Source organism: Berghia stephanieae, chromosome 10 (assembly GCF_034508935.2).
Source record: "Berghia stephanieae isolate SIO BIC M18660-M18661 chromosome 10, UCSD_Bste_1.3, whole genome shotgun sequence".
Lineage (NCBI taxonomy): Eukaryota > Metazoa > Mollusca > Gastropoda > Nudibranchia > Aeolidiidae > Berghia > Berghia stephanieae.
This window is the reverse complement of record NC_088369.1, coordinates 8,335,298-8,348,666: the sequence shown is the minus strand read 5'-3', so window position 1 is coordinate 8,348,666 and position 13,369 is coordinate 8,335,298. Positions and strand designations below refer to the sequence as shown.

General features: G+C 35.6%; 1 protein-coding gene across 9 annotated transcripts in view; it reads left to right on the top strand.

Moving 5' to 3' along the window:
- LOC144956169 (uncharacterized) overlaps positions 1-13,369 on the top strand; it is a 44,347-nt gene that overhangs the window by 16,347 nt on the left and 14,631 nt on the right. For 2 of the 9 annotated variants that reach the window (XM_078886558.1, XM_078886556.1), the window contains 3 exons: positions 426-761; positions 4,347-4,532; positions 11,852-12,250. In XM_078886558.1, coding sequence (XP_078742684.1) covers positions 426-761; positions 4,347-4,532; positions 11,852-12,250 — 921 coding nt within the window. The remainder of the gene's footprint in view (positions 1-425; positions 762-4,346; positions 4,533-11,851; positions 12,251-13,369) is intronic. The other 7 variants (XM_078886562.1, XM_078886559.1, XM_078886563.1 and 4 more) reach the window with 5 other exon arrangements.

The following is a 13,369-nucleotide window of genomic DNA, read 5'->3' as shown; positions in this document are numbered from 1 at the left end:
TTAAAAAATTCTACTTATCTTATATTTATTAATCTTTATTGAATTTCACTCAATCCCTAGTTTTTATTATTAATATTATTATTTACCTATTATCTCGTCTTTACTAATGATATCTGGTGGAGTGCTTTTTTTTTTTTTCTCTTTTGATTTCCATTTGAATTAGTATGAGATAACCCGTTCTGCCACGACCAGCTGTCTCTTCTTTGTGATGGCATTCTGTTCTCGTTCTTTCTTATTGTATTACAATTACTAACAACTTTGTTCACACAATGATTATGAGATGATACTTAACTGATAACAACAACACCCTGAGATTTGACAGATGCACATGCATACTTATAATTCAATTCACACACACACACACACATATTATCATATTGTTTTTATAATCTCTTGTTTTGTCTCCTTCTCTGCGGGGGGCACAGAAGGGTGTGTCCTCAGCCGGGTCCCCTCCATCTGCACAACATCAACAACAACAACAGGCCTCCACATCCTCTTCATCCTCCTCGTCCCCATTATCATCATCACAACGGCCATCGCCTTCATCCTCTTCCTCCCCCTCCCAAATGCGGCAACACCGGCCCACCAGCGATTATTACGGCGGCGGCGCAGGCAGGGCCGGCAGCCCCCTTGGGTTTGGGCAGTCGCCAAATGTATCCCCAGGTCGCCCCATGTACATGGGTGGTGGCAGTGCTGGGGTATTAGCTAGCAGTGGTGGTCGGCCAGTTAGCATGTATACTAGTAGTCCTGCCCAGATCTATGTAAGTTTAAATTTGAATTTCCTCCCCACTCTTCCTAACACAAAATTTAGTCCTTTCCCTCCTGCATACACATGATATCGAGATATATTTATGATATGACCACTTAAAATGCAGGTGACTTTGCCTGTAATCCTGTACAGTTTACCAGCTTTTTCCTATCTATCCTGCTGCTCAGAACCTATGCATGGAAATAATATATTGTGGCCTATCTCTTTGAAACAGTGTTGAAGTCAGTTTGGGGTTTTAACTGTTAACCTATTACAAATGGGATGTTATCTTACATTGACTGTGCTACATGAGAGAGAGAGAGAGAGAGAGAGAGAGAGAGAGAGAGAGAGAGAGAGAGAGAGAGAGAGAGAGAGAGAGAGAGAGAGAGAGAGAGAGGGGGAGGGAGGGAGGGAGGGAGGGAGGGAGGGAGGGAGAGAGAGAGAGAGGGGGGGGGGGGAGGGAGGTATCTTGGATATGAGGGCTTGTGATTGGTTGAAGACAGACTAGCAATTCTCTTATTGCTGTCTGACTTGAAAATCTGTTCTGTTTGCGGATATGACCGGATTTATAATTGAAAAAAAAATTATGATTCACACACATTAAATCATGCCGTTAAGTGAATAGTCAAGGTGATGAAATTAAAATTTAAAATGGTCTTCTTTTCACCAAATTATCCACATATTTCTTTGTATTTTATCCAGGCAGACATGAAAGCAAGTTAAATTAATGTATATTTGTGTCGAATTCAACTGCCTTCATTTTTTTTAGCTTCTCTATTTGAATTCAACCCACACATACTTATAATTTGCTGGTCTGACATACACCAAATTGTAATGAACACTTTGGTGTAGATTGTCCATAAAACAATGCCCATAGTTACATTTGGTTATCAGTTATAAGACCTGCAAATGTTTGCTCCTAGGTTTCACCCCATTACTCAATATTTTTCTGATTTACTACTGTTTCGAAGAGTTGGATCCTCATAATTCAGACTTGATATTAGTGTATTTGCCTTTAAAGACCTGTCACTTACTAAGATTCAATGCTTAGATTTTTATTTAAGCCAGCTATATTTTATTGTTATTATTATAAGTATTTTTATTATTATTTTTTCATCTTTTCCATTTATATATTTTTCATTTTTAAGAGTTAGAATAAAATTGTTTAGTGGGAAAATAGATCCTGTTTTTACTTTTTAATGCTGGATATTTTAAAAGTGAATCGCACTTTTATTTATTCTGCTGAGCATGATGATAAGAAGTCATTTTAAGGTTAATACGCTTCTTTGGAACAGTTTCAAATCGGGAGAAAAAAAAAAAGAAAGAAGAAAGAAAGGAAATTCAAATTCCAAATGTTCATCGCAGTTGTCAGGTCTGATAATCATTGTAGTTTTAAATATGAATATGTATGCAGTGCCACTACAACGGTATATCTACTTCTGCTTATAATATAATACTATCACCGCAACATATCCCAAGTTTTGTCAATACAGTCGCTTTGTTGATATCCATAACTGTTAAACCCCCCCCCCTCATTATTTACATAAAAAATTGGCAAACAAACAAGTGGGTTTGATTACAATTCCATTCATGTTTAATTTGAAGAGCAATAGTATAAAAAGGCTGAGGATTTATTTGATGTGTACGTAATTCTTAAGAGATGAATCGTGAAAAAGTATTTATAAAATATTCTTCTCCAGGCCATTCAAGATCAATACAATTCTAAAGAAATTAATATTATTTCCATTGTGTCATTGTTTGTAAACACTCTAAAACTGGCATATTTTCATGAAAAATTTTATATATTTATATATAATGCGAAGAGCCAACCATTGGCTATTTTGTCAGAGATGTAAGTTGAATTTATATAAATATATCTTTAGTTTTTGATGAGGTATAACGATTAACTTAGAAATATTTTCAAGACATATGTCTATAGACCTATAGATAATTCGTTGTCCAACCTTAGCCACTCTAAGGCATATATGAATATGAATATCCATATATTCTACCAGTTTGGATAATATTGTAGATACAATTATAGTGTTTATTATCATAACTCTCCTTATCCTTTCCTCCTTTCCTCCAATTATGCACATGCAGCCTCTTTATTTGATTTGATTTTTGTTTTGGTAGTACCTGCTATGTTAGCCTAGCTGAAAACACTATCGCTCATTTTAAAAACATGTTTTGAATGCTATACTACGTGCAGAATGTTAATCTGTCACTAGTTGCTTTCTTAGTGTTTTTTAAATTTTTTTCCTATGATCTAAATTCATAAATTATTCTTTTAGGTGCTGATGCTTCCTTTCAAAAATATTAACATTTAGCATGCATTTTTACATTATCTGTTTTAATCACGAAGACAGAAATGGGGAGCATGTAGCAACAAAACTTGCTATAATAAATCCTTTAAAAGAAAAATACATTTTAATAATTGCACGCAATGCATGAACAGAGATTTATCCCCAATTTTTAAAATTTTTATTTTTTTATTTGATTGAATATGCATTTCGTTTACAATTCATTTATTATTATTATTATAATAATAATAATATACTGATTTTGGGGAAATATCTATGTCTATGGTTCAATGATATGGTCTTACTAATTTCCCCATAAATTCCTTAGAATCCTTGTATTCAAAATTGATGCGTGCATAATGAACGAGAAAGATTTATATCGAGCATATCTCTTCAGGATAGAAAACAATTAGAGAAAGTAAATTCTTGAAAAATCAAGGTCGATATATAGTTTAAAGTATGCTTGTTGTCCCAGCACTCTTTAATAGTTATAACTTTTACATTTTGATACGTTTTATTATTCAATGAGTATTGCTTCAATCAAGCTAGCTTGTATTCATAATACCTTTTTTCCATGATTTTTTTTTAAATTAAAAAAAAATGTTACTTCAACTGATATATTTTAGTTTACCCTGCTTACCATAATATGCTATGGTCGCTTAGCATTTAGTTAAAATGGAGTAGATAACACTATGGTATTAATATGATTAATTAAATTACCATTGGCTAACTACTGGATGAATTGTGCATTTTTAATTCTTTGATTTTATAAAGTTGTTTTTATTTCTTGATTGTTGTATGTTTAATGTTTTTAAAAATAATTTCCTGTAAGTCTCATCTGAATGTTTCATTATTTAACGTTTCTTTTCCTTCCCCCCCACCCCACCCCACACCCCCCTTCCTCCATTTCCGGTCTCCATCAAACACCCTCCCCCCCTTTAAAAAAAATCAAATCAAATCAATCAACACCATTCATTCGTTGTAATTTGAATGACTGATGGCATCGTAATGGATACTGCTACCAATGCATCACTTTTGTCATCAAAAACAATCATTACAATCATCACTGTGTCACCTCTTGTGTCGACTGGATACGATGTGTCATCCTGTGTTGTTTTGTATTGCATATTCTAACACCACCACTGCCTGATGCATCCACTGAATTCCACATTCATCAATGGAATCACTAATATGTGCTATGCCTACATAAAACAACGGCTCCTTGTTTGTCTGTTTTTTAAATATTTTTTATGGGATTATATTCGGCATCATCATCATTGTCATCATCATATCAGTCACAACAACAACAACAACAACAAACACAACAGCAGCGAGGCAGCCAGGGGCTAGGGGTACCCATTAACCATGCAAGAAGCGAGTCGGACCCTGCCAGGCGTTTAGTAGACGACCCCCATCACTTGCACCATCATCTGGCTTCCACTTCCATCTCACCTTCGTCTATCAATAACAACAATGAGAATGTAAGTCTTGCTCTGTTTTTAACCTTCTCCCGCCACCCCCCTCCTTGTCTCCCCATCATTTACATCAGCAAAGTTTCAAACCATTTCACAAAATGAAGACTATTGTCACCGTTTATAGTTAAAGGTTGGTCGCCTTATCTAGACTGCTTTTCACTTTGAAATCAACGCTTTTATGTATTCCTTTTCACTAGTCTTCAGTATTGCTTTATTCTTTTGGATATTTCAGAAGTTTATATTGAGATGCTTCAAGAAAAAGAATTTTTTAAATGTTAATTTCTTACCACATTAAAAAAAAAAGATTAAAATACTTAAGTTTTACATCGCTGTATTGATCATTAAAAGTTGATCGCAATTTTTTTTGCCGTATTTAACTATCATGTTTTTTCCTCAAAATGCAGTCATGCTATTAGTCTCATATGTTGTCTCATACTGTGAAAAAGATCCAAGGAGAAAAAAAATATTCAACCGAGGAATGATAAAGAAAAAATAATTGATGGATAGATAAGATGTAGGAGATATGGTCCATTTTCCACCAATTCCTTTTTCATCCCTTTCCTACTGATAGCATTTTTATTAAGTGTTGTTTGTATTGCTAGCTTGTCTTTGTCATTGTAAACACGTTGTACTGTGTTATATATTGTAAAGTGATTCATGTATAGTTAATATTTTTCGTGTTATTTTTTTTTCCCCTTCTCTCTTCTTTTTCTATTTTGAATTTGTAATTGAGAGCTTTCTGGTCTTAGTTTTGGTTTAAACGAAAGTTGCTGCAGGATATTTTTGACTAAATCAATGGACTATCACTGATGGCATTTTGCAATGTTGCTGGGAAAAAGTTGGAATTAACTTTTTTTAAAATGGTTTAATTCAGATTTATTGTGTTTTAAAGGTATTGAAGAATTGACAAAGAAAGAAGTGTCGGCAGGTGGCTGTGGGATGGGGTTGGAAGTCATACCTGCCAACCCTTCCGCCTTTGGCGGAATCATTCTTATTTTCACTCTTCCTTTTTGTACTATTCCGCCATTGTCTCTAAAATTCCGATTTTCAAAATTGATGATAATGGTAAGAATAAAAAACAGCAAAGCAAAGAGGAGGGGGGGGGTGAAAGAGGTGAAATTCCTATCTTTTGATTATTAACAGATTTCGCTTCTCTTCATTTTGAGGCCACAACCGGTAACAGTAACAGGAATTATGAGTATGAGAGATAGTCACATTTCATTTCAACGTTTTATCAGATAGTGGTATAGGTTGGATGTCTGTATAACAATTTCAAAAACAGGCCTGGCCCACAGTGCAATATTTGGCATCAAATTGTTAAGATTCCAGGTTGCCATATTGTCAGTTTTATTATAACTTATGTCTTCACTTTCTCTCACTATTTTAATTTCTAAAATGCCTAGCTAAGTCATGTTTCGTTCAAGACAAAGTGTCAGTATTTCATGCTAACCCTCTCATTTTTAATCTTTAAAAAAAAATAAAAAAATCAATGGTCTTTAAATGTGCGGCTATGTGGTCTAGTGATATGAGGCTCTCCTTAAGACGAAGGACTGGGGTTTGAGTCCCGCTTTGAACGGCGCATTGTTGCGTCCTTGAAAATGAGTACCCCGCGTTGTCTCTGTCTTTAAATATATATATATATATATATATATATATATATATATATATATATATATATATATATATATATATATATATATATATGTGATACCGGCATCATTAAATCGTCCTACATATTAAGTGTTACTAATGGCTAGGGATCTCTTGTAAAGCATTTTGAGCATGTGTGAGTGGAAATTACATTATATAAATGCTCACGTTAAAAAACAAAAAAACAAAAGTGAGATATGTTAAATATAGTAATACCAACGTTCAAGTAAATTTGGAGAAAAACCTTTTTTTCCCCCTATAATATGGGATAGCCCACTTGTTGTTATAGCTGAGCTGACTATATTTCTTCTTGGATGCTATAATATATTGAATCTTCCGATGTGGTGACACCCAAATGTTTATTTCTTTATCAGCGATTCTAATTTTTTCTAGACTTTGACCATTAATGGTTTTACACGCTTATTATTGTAGATGTCACTATAATATATATATATAAGACTGGAAGTAGTGTTTCTTTTTTGTAGGTTTTTTTTCTTCGTTTTTTTCTTTTTGATGCATTTTGTATTCGAACACCCACTGCTAGATTCCCAGGATGATTACTTGCTTCTAAGTCAAAGTGGTCGATGCACACAGGGACAAGGGAGATAAAGAGGAAAATGATTTTGGGAAGGTGGGGAGGGGGCAAAGGAGAGAGAGAGAGAGAGAGAGAGAGAGAGAGAGAGAGAGAGAGAGAGAGAGAGAGAGAGAGAGAGAGAGAGAGACAGACAGAGAGAGAGAGACAGAGAGAGAGAGAGACAGACAGAGAGAGAGAGAGACAGACAGAGAGAGAGAGAGAGACAGACAGAGAGAGAGGTGTGTGTATGTGTGTGTGCGCATCTATGCTTACGTTTGTTTGGGGGAAGGGGTGGGAGTGTGTGTGGGGGGGGGGGGGGGGGGTGCACGCATTGCCTATACTACATGTAACAACAGAATGCATTCTTGAGTTATGTATTTTTTTTGTACAGCCAGTTTGATTTTCTTTCATTCCTTTTGTCACAATCTGCCTCCTCTCAATAGTTAATGTAGAAATTGATGCTTATCATTATTCGCCGCAAAATTTTCTAGGACTTGAAAGCAATTAAGACAGTTTTCAAAATGTGTTCATTTCACATTTTGTTGCGTAAAGCTTTTTTCTTCCTTTCTTTTGTTTTGTTTTGTTTTGTTTTGTTTAACATGTTTTTGTATTATAAGTATTTATATTAACTTTCAAGCTATTGAAAATGATAGCATCCAACTGGGTTGATTCATTCTTATACTCGTACTTCAACAGACCTATCGTTTACGTGCGGCTATAGGTCCTGGGTTCGAGCCTTGTACGGCGCAAAGTTGAGTCCTTGCAAACGGCTATTTACTCACATTCTCTCACCGTACTCAGGTGTAAAATGAGTACATGGCCATCAGCAGTGTTGCCTCTGTTGAAAAAAAATTTGTAATATCATCTAATAGGCGTCATGTCTCGTTACACATGTTACATCTTGCTGTTGGTCGGGGACCCTTTGTGAAGCGCATTGAGCACGTTTAGTGGATATTGCGACATATAAAAGTTCACAAGTTTTTAAATTTATTTATATATTTTTTATATTGTAATTAATGAATAAAAATATTGAGAGACTGACATGGAAAATAAATAGCAGGAATGACATTTCAAAGTAGAAAAAATGTTCACAAAATAGGCTACTGACATAGGGTAGGTTATTTCAAAATTGTCAAAACATTGAGAAAAATAAAATACAAACCGGAAACTAAACACGCCGAATAGTTAAATAGGTTGTGGAAAATTCTCAGCTTTTATTTTCTTTTGTAGACATTTATTAAAATTTAATGGGAGTTGTAGTGAGTGCTTTTTTTTTTTTTTTTTTTTTTGTTGCAATTTTTTATTTATTTTGATTTTATTTATTTATTATTAATTAATTCTTTTTTTTATCTCAGGAGGGAATTTTTACTTTTATTTGTCATGTGACTTGCTTTTGTTGATGGGTAAAATGTGTGCTATGTGTGGATGAACTGACAAGCTTGAGTTTTTAGTTTGTTTATTTTTTAATTTAAAAAAACAACACATTTTCTGTTGCTGTTACCTCTGGTCAAATGTATTTCTCTTTTTACTTCAAGAATACATTCTGTTCATGATCTGTTTCATTCCATTCCATTATTTACCTGCTGCCCCCCCCCCCCCCATTCAGCCCCCCAACAAACATTTGCGTAGCCTCTCAGACCATCAGGTATCTTTCCACAAGTCCACACCCCCTACCCCTAAACGGAAAGCCCCAGTAAGTTTTGCCTGCTCTCATTCAGTTTTGCCTGCTCTCATTCACTCAATCAACACGTGTGGCTGCTCTTGATGGCTTTGTTATGATCACAATTCTGCACTAGAGCAGACCTGCCCACCAGTAGGAAAAATTCATAAAATTACGAAATTTTGCCCAGTTTTAGACATTTTTGAGCATTTCTACGTCATTAAATGAAAATAAAGTTGATGCTAGAGTGCATAATTTTAACCCTTGTGAGGGTAAATTGTTGATCTATAAAATTATCTGGAGCGACATCTATTTTTATTTCCTTAAAACTACGAATTTTAAAATATTCAACTAGGCAGGTCTGCTGGAGTTACACTAAGTTAGAAAAAAAACCCAACAAAAACTAAAATACAAAAGAGGACTTGAGGGATTTTAAAGCACTGTTTGTTGTTAACCACAAATGGCTTCAGGCAACAGTCAGTTTTTGTGCCAGTTGGAATACCCGTCTCTTCCCTGTAGAAAATTAGGAATTTGATGATAATCAATCAACAACATCTGGATACATCAAGGAGAAAGAAAGAAGTCTAGGGAGACCAAGAAATAATTTTGGCGATGGAGCTCATTGGTGGGTGCTAAGAGCAGTGGACATGGATGGACACAACTCTGAAGACAAGGTCCCAGAGAAGAGTCAAATGATGCAGTGTGTAATCTATAGCTTTGCTCCGACTGTGTTTAAATTTAAAGGCTAACATCGAACAAGTCATTTGGAAATCACCAATTGAAGATCTTCGGCCAATATCAGTATAGCATCATGCATTGTGCCCAAGACAAATGATGTGTCCAATGAAAAATAAAAATTACGTCCATCCACCACAGTGTCATTAGATACCATCGCTTCGCCATTCCATGAAGGAATATTATATGTCAACAGGAATCATCCATGTTATCCAATGTGAGCAAATTGGGGGTTAATAATCTTGCCCTAGGAAAAAAAATGAAAGTGCCTGAAGCGGGGGTTTGAACCCAGGACTTTCCGGGATCACAGTGTAGTGCCAACCTTAACCAGTCGGTAACCCCCAAGCATCCAATGGATATATTTAAATTTACCCAGAGACTGTCACTGTCACTGATGCTTAAGCATTGCTCCAATGACTATTTATCACCACAGCTCTTGCTATTTACAGTTGATGTTTTTGCTATTATTCTAAATGATGCACTGACAGCGTTATTTACATTTACAACTGCAAAAAATCAGGGTCATCACCAGTGACTGAAGATCCCTTACTCCAGGACTTAAAAAAATATCAGCAGGCGTTTTTGGTCATTGACTGTCCGTCCACCTGTTGAAATGCTTGGCCAACTGATGTAATAAATTATGCCAGTATTAAAGACGACTTTAAGGAGAGGCTTACTCAAGAAAAGTTTTAAGCTGAATCTAAACTGTATCAGCTACTGTACATCAAATACATCAGCGAAGGTCTCCTGCTCTTAGGGAGAAAGAAAAGTGGAGGAAGTCAAGAAAACCACCAAGACCAAGAAAAGGCTCACTTGTCATTACACTACTAATTGCACTGGTGTGTGAGAGTGTGTGTGGTGTGATTTGTTGATTTGACACATTATATTATATCAATTGGGTAGAATTAATTGAAAGCAAATTAAGTTGTGTTTACAAAGTAAGTAAAAAGGGTCCAGAGAGCTCAGTTGGCAAGAGACTTCCCTTCAATCCAAATGGGCATCAGTATCTCTCCTGGGTGCTGTCCAGATTTATTTTCTGACCCACCTGTCCACTCAGCATCACTCGGCAGGGATTAGATAGCTAGGTTCTGTTCGATCTGATTGAAATTACTTTGCGATAGGCTAGTGTCCTATCGAAAGGGCAGTAAGCAATTGCTATTGTAGCATTGTAGACCCCTAGATAAACTCTGGCTCCATTATGGAGGTAATTATGGATGACTTTGACATCAGAAGACACAAAAAGTTCGTAGTTGAAGAATTATATGAATTATCTAGTTGTAGCTTTCATCAGTTTCTCCTGGCTCAAAGATGACAAATGACAAAAATACTGAGATAATTACACCGAAAAAATCACCAGAAGAGCTTCTCAAAGTCATAACAAAGTATGTACAAATTTGATACTTTGTCCACACTTTTTCAACACTTTGAGTAGCTGATTTGGTGGCAGATAATCAGTTTTTGATTAATTTTCATTATTGAACCCAGAAAAGTTGGTGAAAATTTAAGTATTTCTGTACTTTCCATATTCTTTCAAACTATTACTTGATATTGATGTCTTTTGTTTGTGTGTTACGGAAACGACTTTTCGAACTCTTGTAGTTCTTACTTCTGAAGAATCCCAATTAATGAAACATTTCCTAGTTACAAAGAGTTTAAGAATGTAAGAACTTTGTTTTCTGGCTGGGAGTTGAGATGGGCCTGTGTTTTGAATTGTGCTTTCGCAGTCTCTTTTTTTTATGTGATATTAATTCCTGCTGCTTCCGTTTATAGCACTGTGACTTAATTGAGGATGTTTTAGTTCTCATTTTTATGGGGGGGGAGAGAGAGAGAGAGAGAGAGAGAGAGAGAGAGAGAGAGAGAGAGAGAGAGAGAGAGAGAGAGAGAGAGAGAGGGGGGGGGTGGGGGTGGCATTGGGGAATCGATTGCCAAGACAAACTTTTCCTGGGGATAAAACATGGAATTTAAGAAGATTTAACACCCTTTGATTTTGGTATTCACAATAATTGTGAAGGGTTAGTGCACTCTCCTCCTCTTGTGGGTCGGCTTAATCCCCTGTCAATATTTGTTTTTTTTTGTTTTTTTCATCAAAGAGCTGATTACAGAATAATAGATAGCTAGTTGATTTGTAAAAATTGGATCACATGACGAAATAGGCAATGATGAAAGGATTTATAGAAGGGGGTTTTGGGGGAGGGGGGGGGGGGGGGGGTATGTGGTGGCAGTGGTGAAGAAGAAAAGAAGAAAGTGATTTTAGTACGATGACTCCTGCAATTTTCTTTTAAGTTACGATCTACTTTCAAGTTACAGTATTGATCCGCTGATACTTTCTTTTTGTTTGTTTGAATTTTTCCCTACTTTTTTTTGTTGTTGATCATTATTATTACTTGATGTTGTATTTAATGTGATTATGTTTTATCCCTTCCCCTCTTCCCATTTCCCCCTCCCCCCCCCCGAAATATTCCACCACATTCAAACAATTGCGTCACAATTGTTCCAACTTTTTTCTTTCTTGTTATCAACATGAACACATAACTCGTGAAAATTACTGAATTTCATTCAAAAACAAAACAAATGAAATGTATCTAAAATATTTATATTGTATTACTTCATTACGCAAACCATAATTTGTTAAAAAAAAAATACAAAACAACAAAACAATACAACCTTCAACAAAATTATTCAAATTTTCTTGCGTAAAATCTGTAGCCGAAACCTTTAAAAGAGAGACCCAAGTCGCAATATGACTTGCCCACCTACACTAGCCAACAGGGGGGTGGTGGTGGAGGAAGCAACAATAATCTCTCCACCACCGGCATCACTGCCTTCAACAAAAACAACCAACACCACCAACAACAACAACAACAACAACAAGCACCTAACAACCGCGCAAGCACTGGGGGCGTTGCTGGTGGCCCCCTCAGCATGAGCACTGGGGGCCACTATGGCAGCATGCCGCTTGCTTACCCTGCCCCCAATGCACCGCAGCAACACTCCACATACCAAACGTACCAGCAACAGCCTCAGCAGCACCAACAGCATTCCAGAGAGTATCCACAGCATAACAATCCGCCTTACGGTGGATATCAAGTTCTGCCACCACCTGTTGTGAGTCTCCTCTTTCGCACAAAGTTTTTATTCTTCTTCTTCTTCTTCTTCTATCTCTATTGTTCAAATCACAATAACCATTTCCCTCCCCCTTTAAAAAAGGCCCCTGTATAAATCCTCTTACTCTCTACTTTCTATTCATTTTACACTTTTAACATTTTTTCCGAAGTTCTTCGGACTTAATCATTTGGCTATCTGCATGCTGAATTTAACAACTCAAATGATAACCTACTTCATTGGGTCGTCTTAAGAATTAACTATTAACCAACAACATAATGCTTTTTAAAATAACAGGATAATAATTGTTCCTCTAAATATTCTTTTTACTCATTTTCATACTCATACTCATTTTTTAATAGCACCTGAACTAAGGGTACAGTATAGATTAACGTGACAAGGGAAGGAGGGTTAGGGGATAAAAAAATGTTAGTTGACCACTGGTATGTACCCAGATGTCCTGTTATACAGCTTCATTGAAATGCTCATCAAGATCACCAGATTAATTCCATCAGTTCATGTTTTGTTTCATGTAATGTATAATTCTTAGTAAAAAATGATTTTTTTCGTTTTTTTTTTTTGTTTTCATTTGTTTTGGAAAGGACTATGTTCAGGAAACTGCAATGTTTTCAAAAGGCATTTTGAAGAATAAAAATAAACTTTTGCAAGTTCTTCGTGTCGGATTTTTGTTACTGAATCTCTTCACAGTGATGGAATACTGGTAATTTTAGAAGAGACGAAAAATATAATTAGTATTAAAAAGTATAAGTTTCTATAGCGACAAAGATGGATAAAGTCAAATGAACAAACCATACACCCTTTTTATTGTTTTAAAAATTTATCTCATCGTTTAAAATAAAGTTTTGAGATTATTTAAAATGACTGACGGTATTAAGCAGAATCACCCATTTTCTGGTCTGTCGTGTCCTAATGGCATTTCAAATTGATTTAAGTCACTTTACTCCATTCCACTAAGAAAAATCTTTTTTTTAAAAATATGCCTCATGGACACTGATGTAATGGAGAGTAACATAAAGGGAATAAATGTAAAACTAATAAATAGAGGTGCCTAAATGAGTCAATAAAATGGAGATAAAGATAAAGGGAGTAAATCTGACTCAT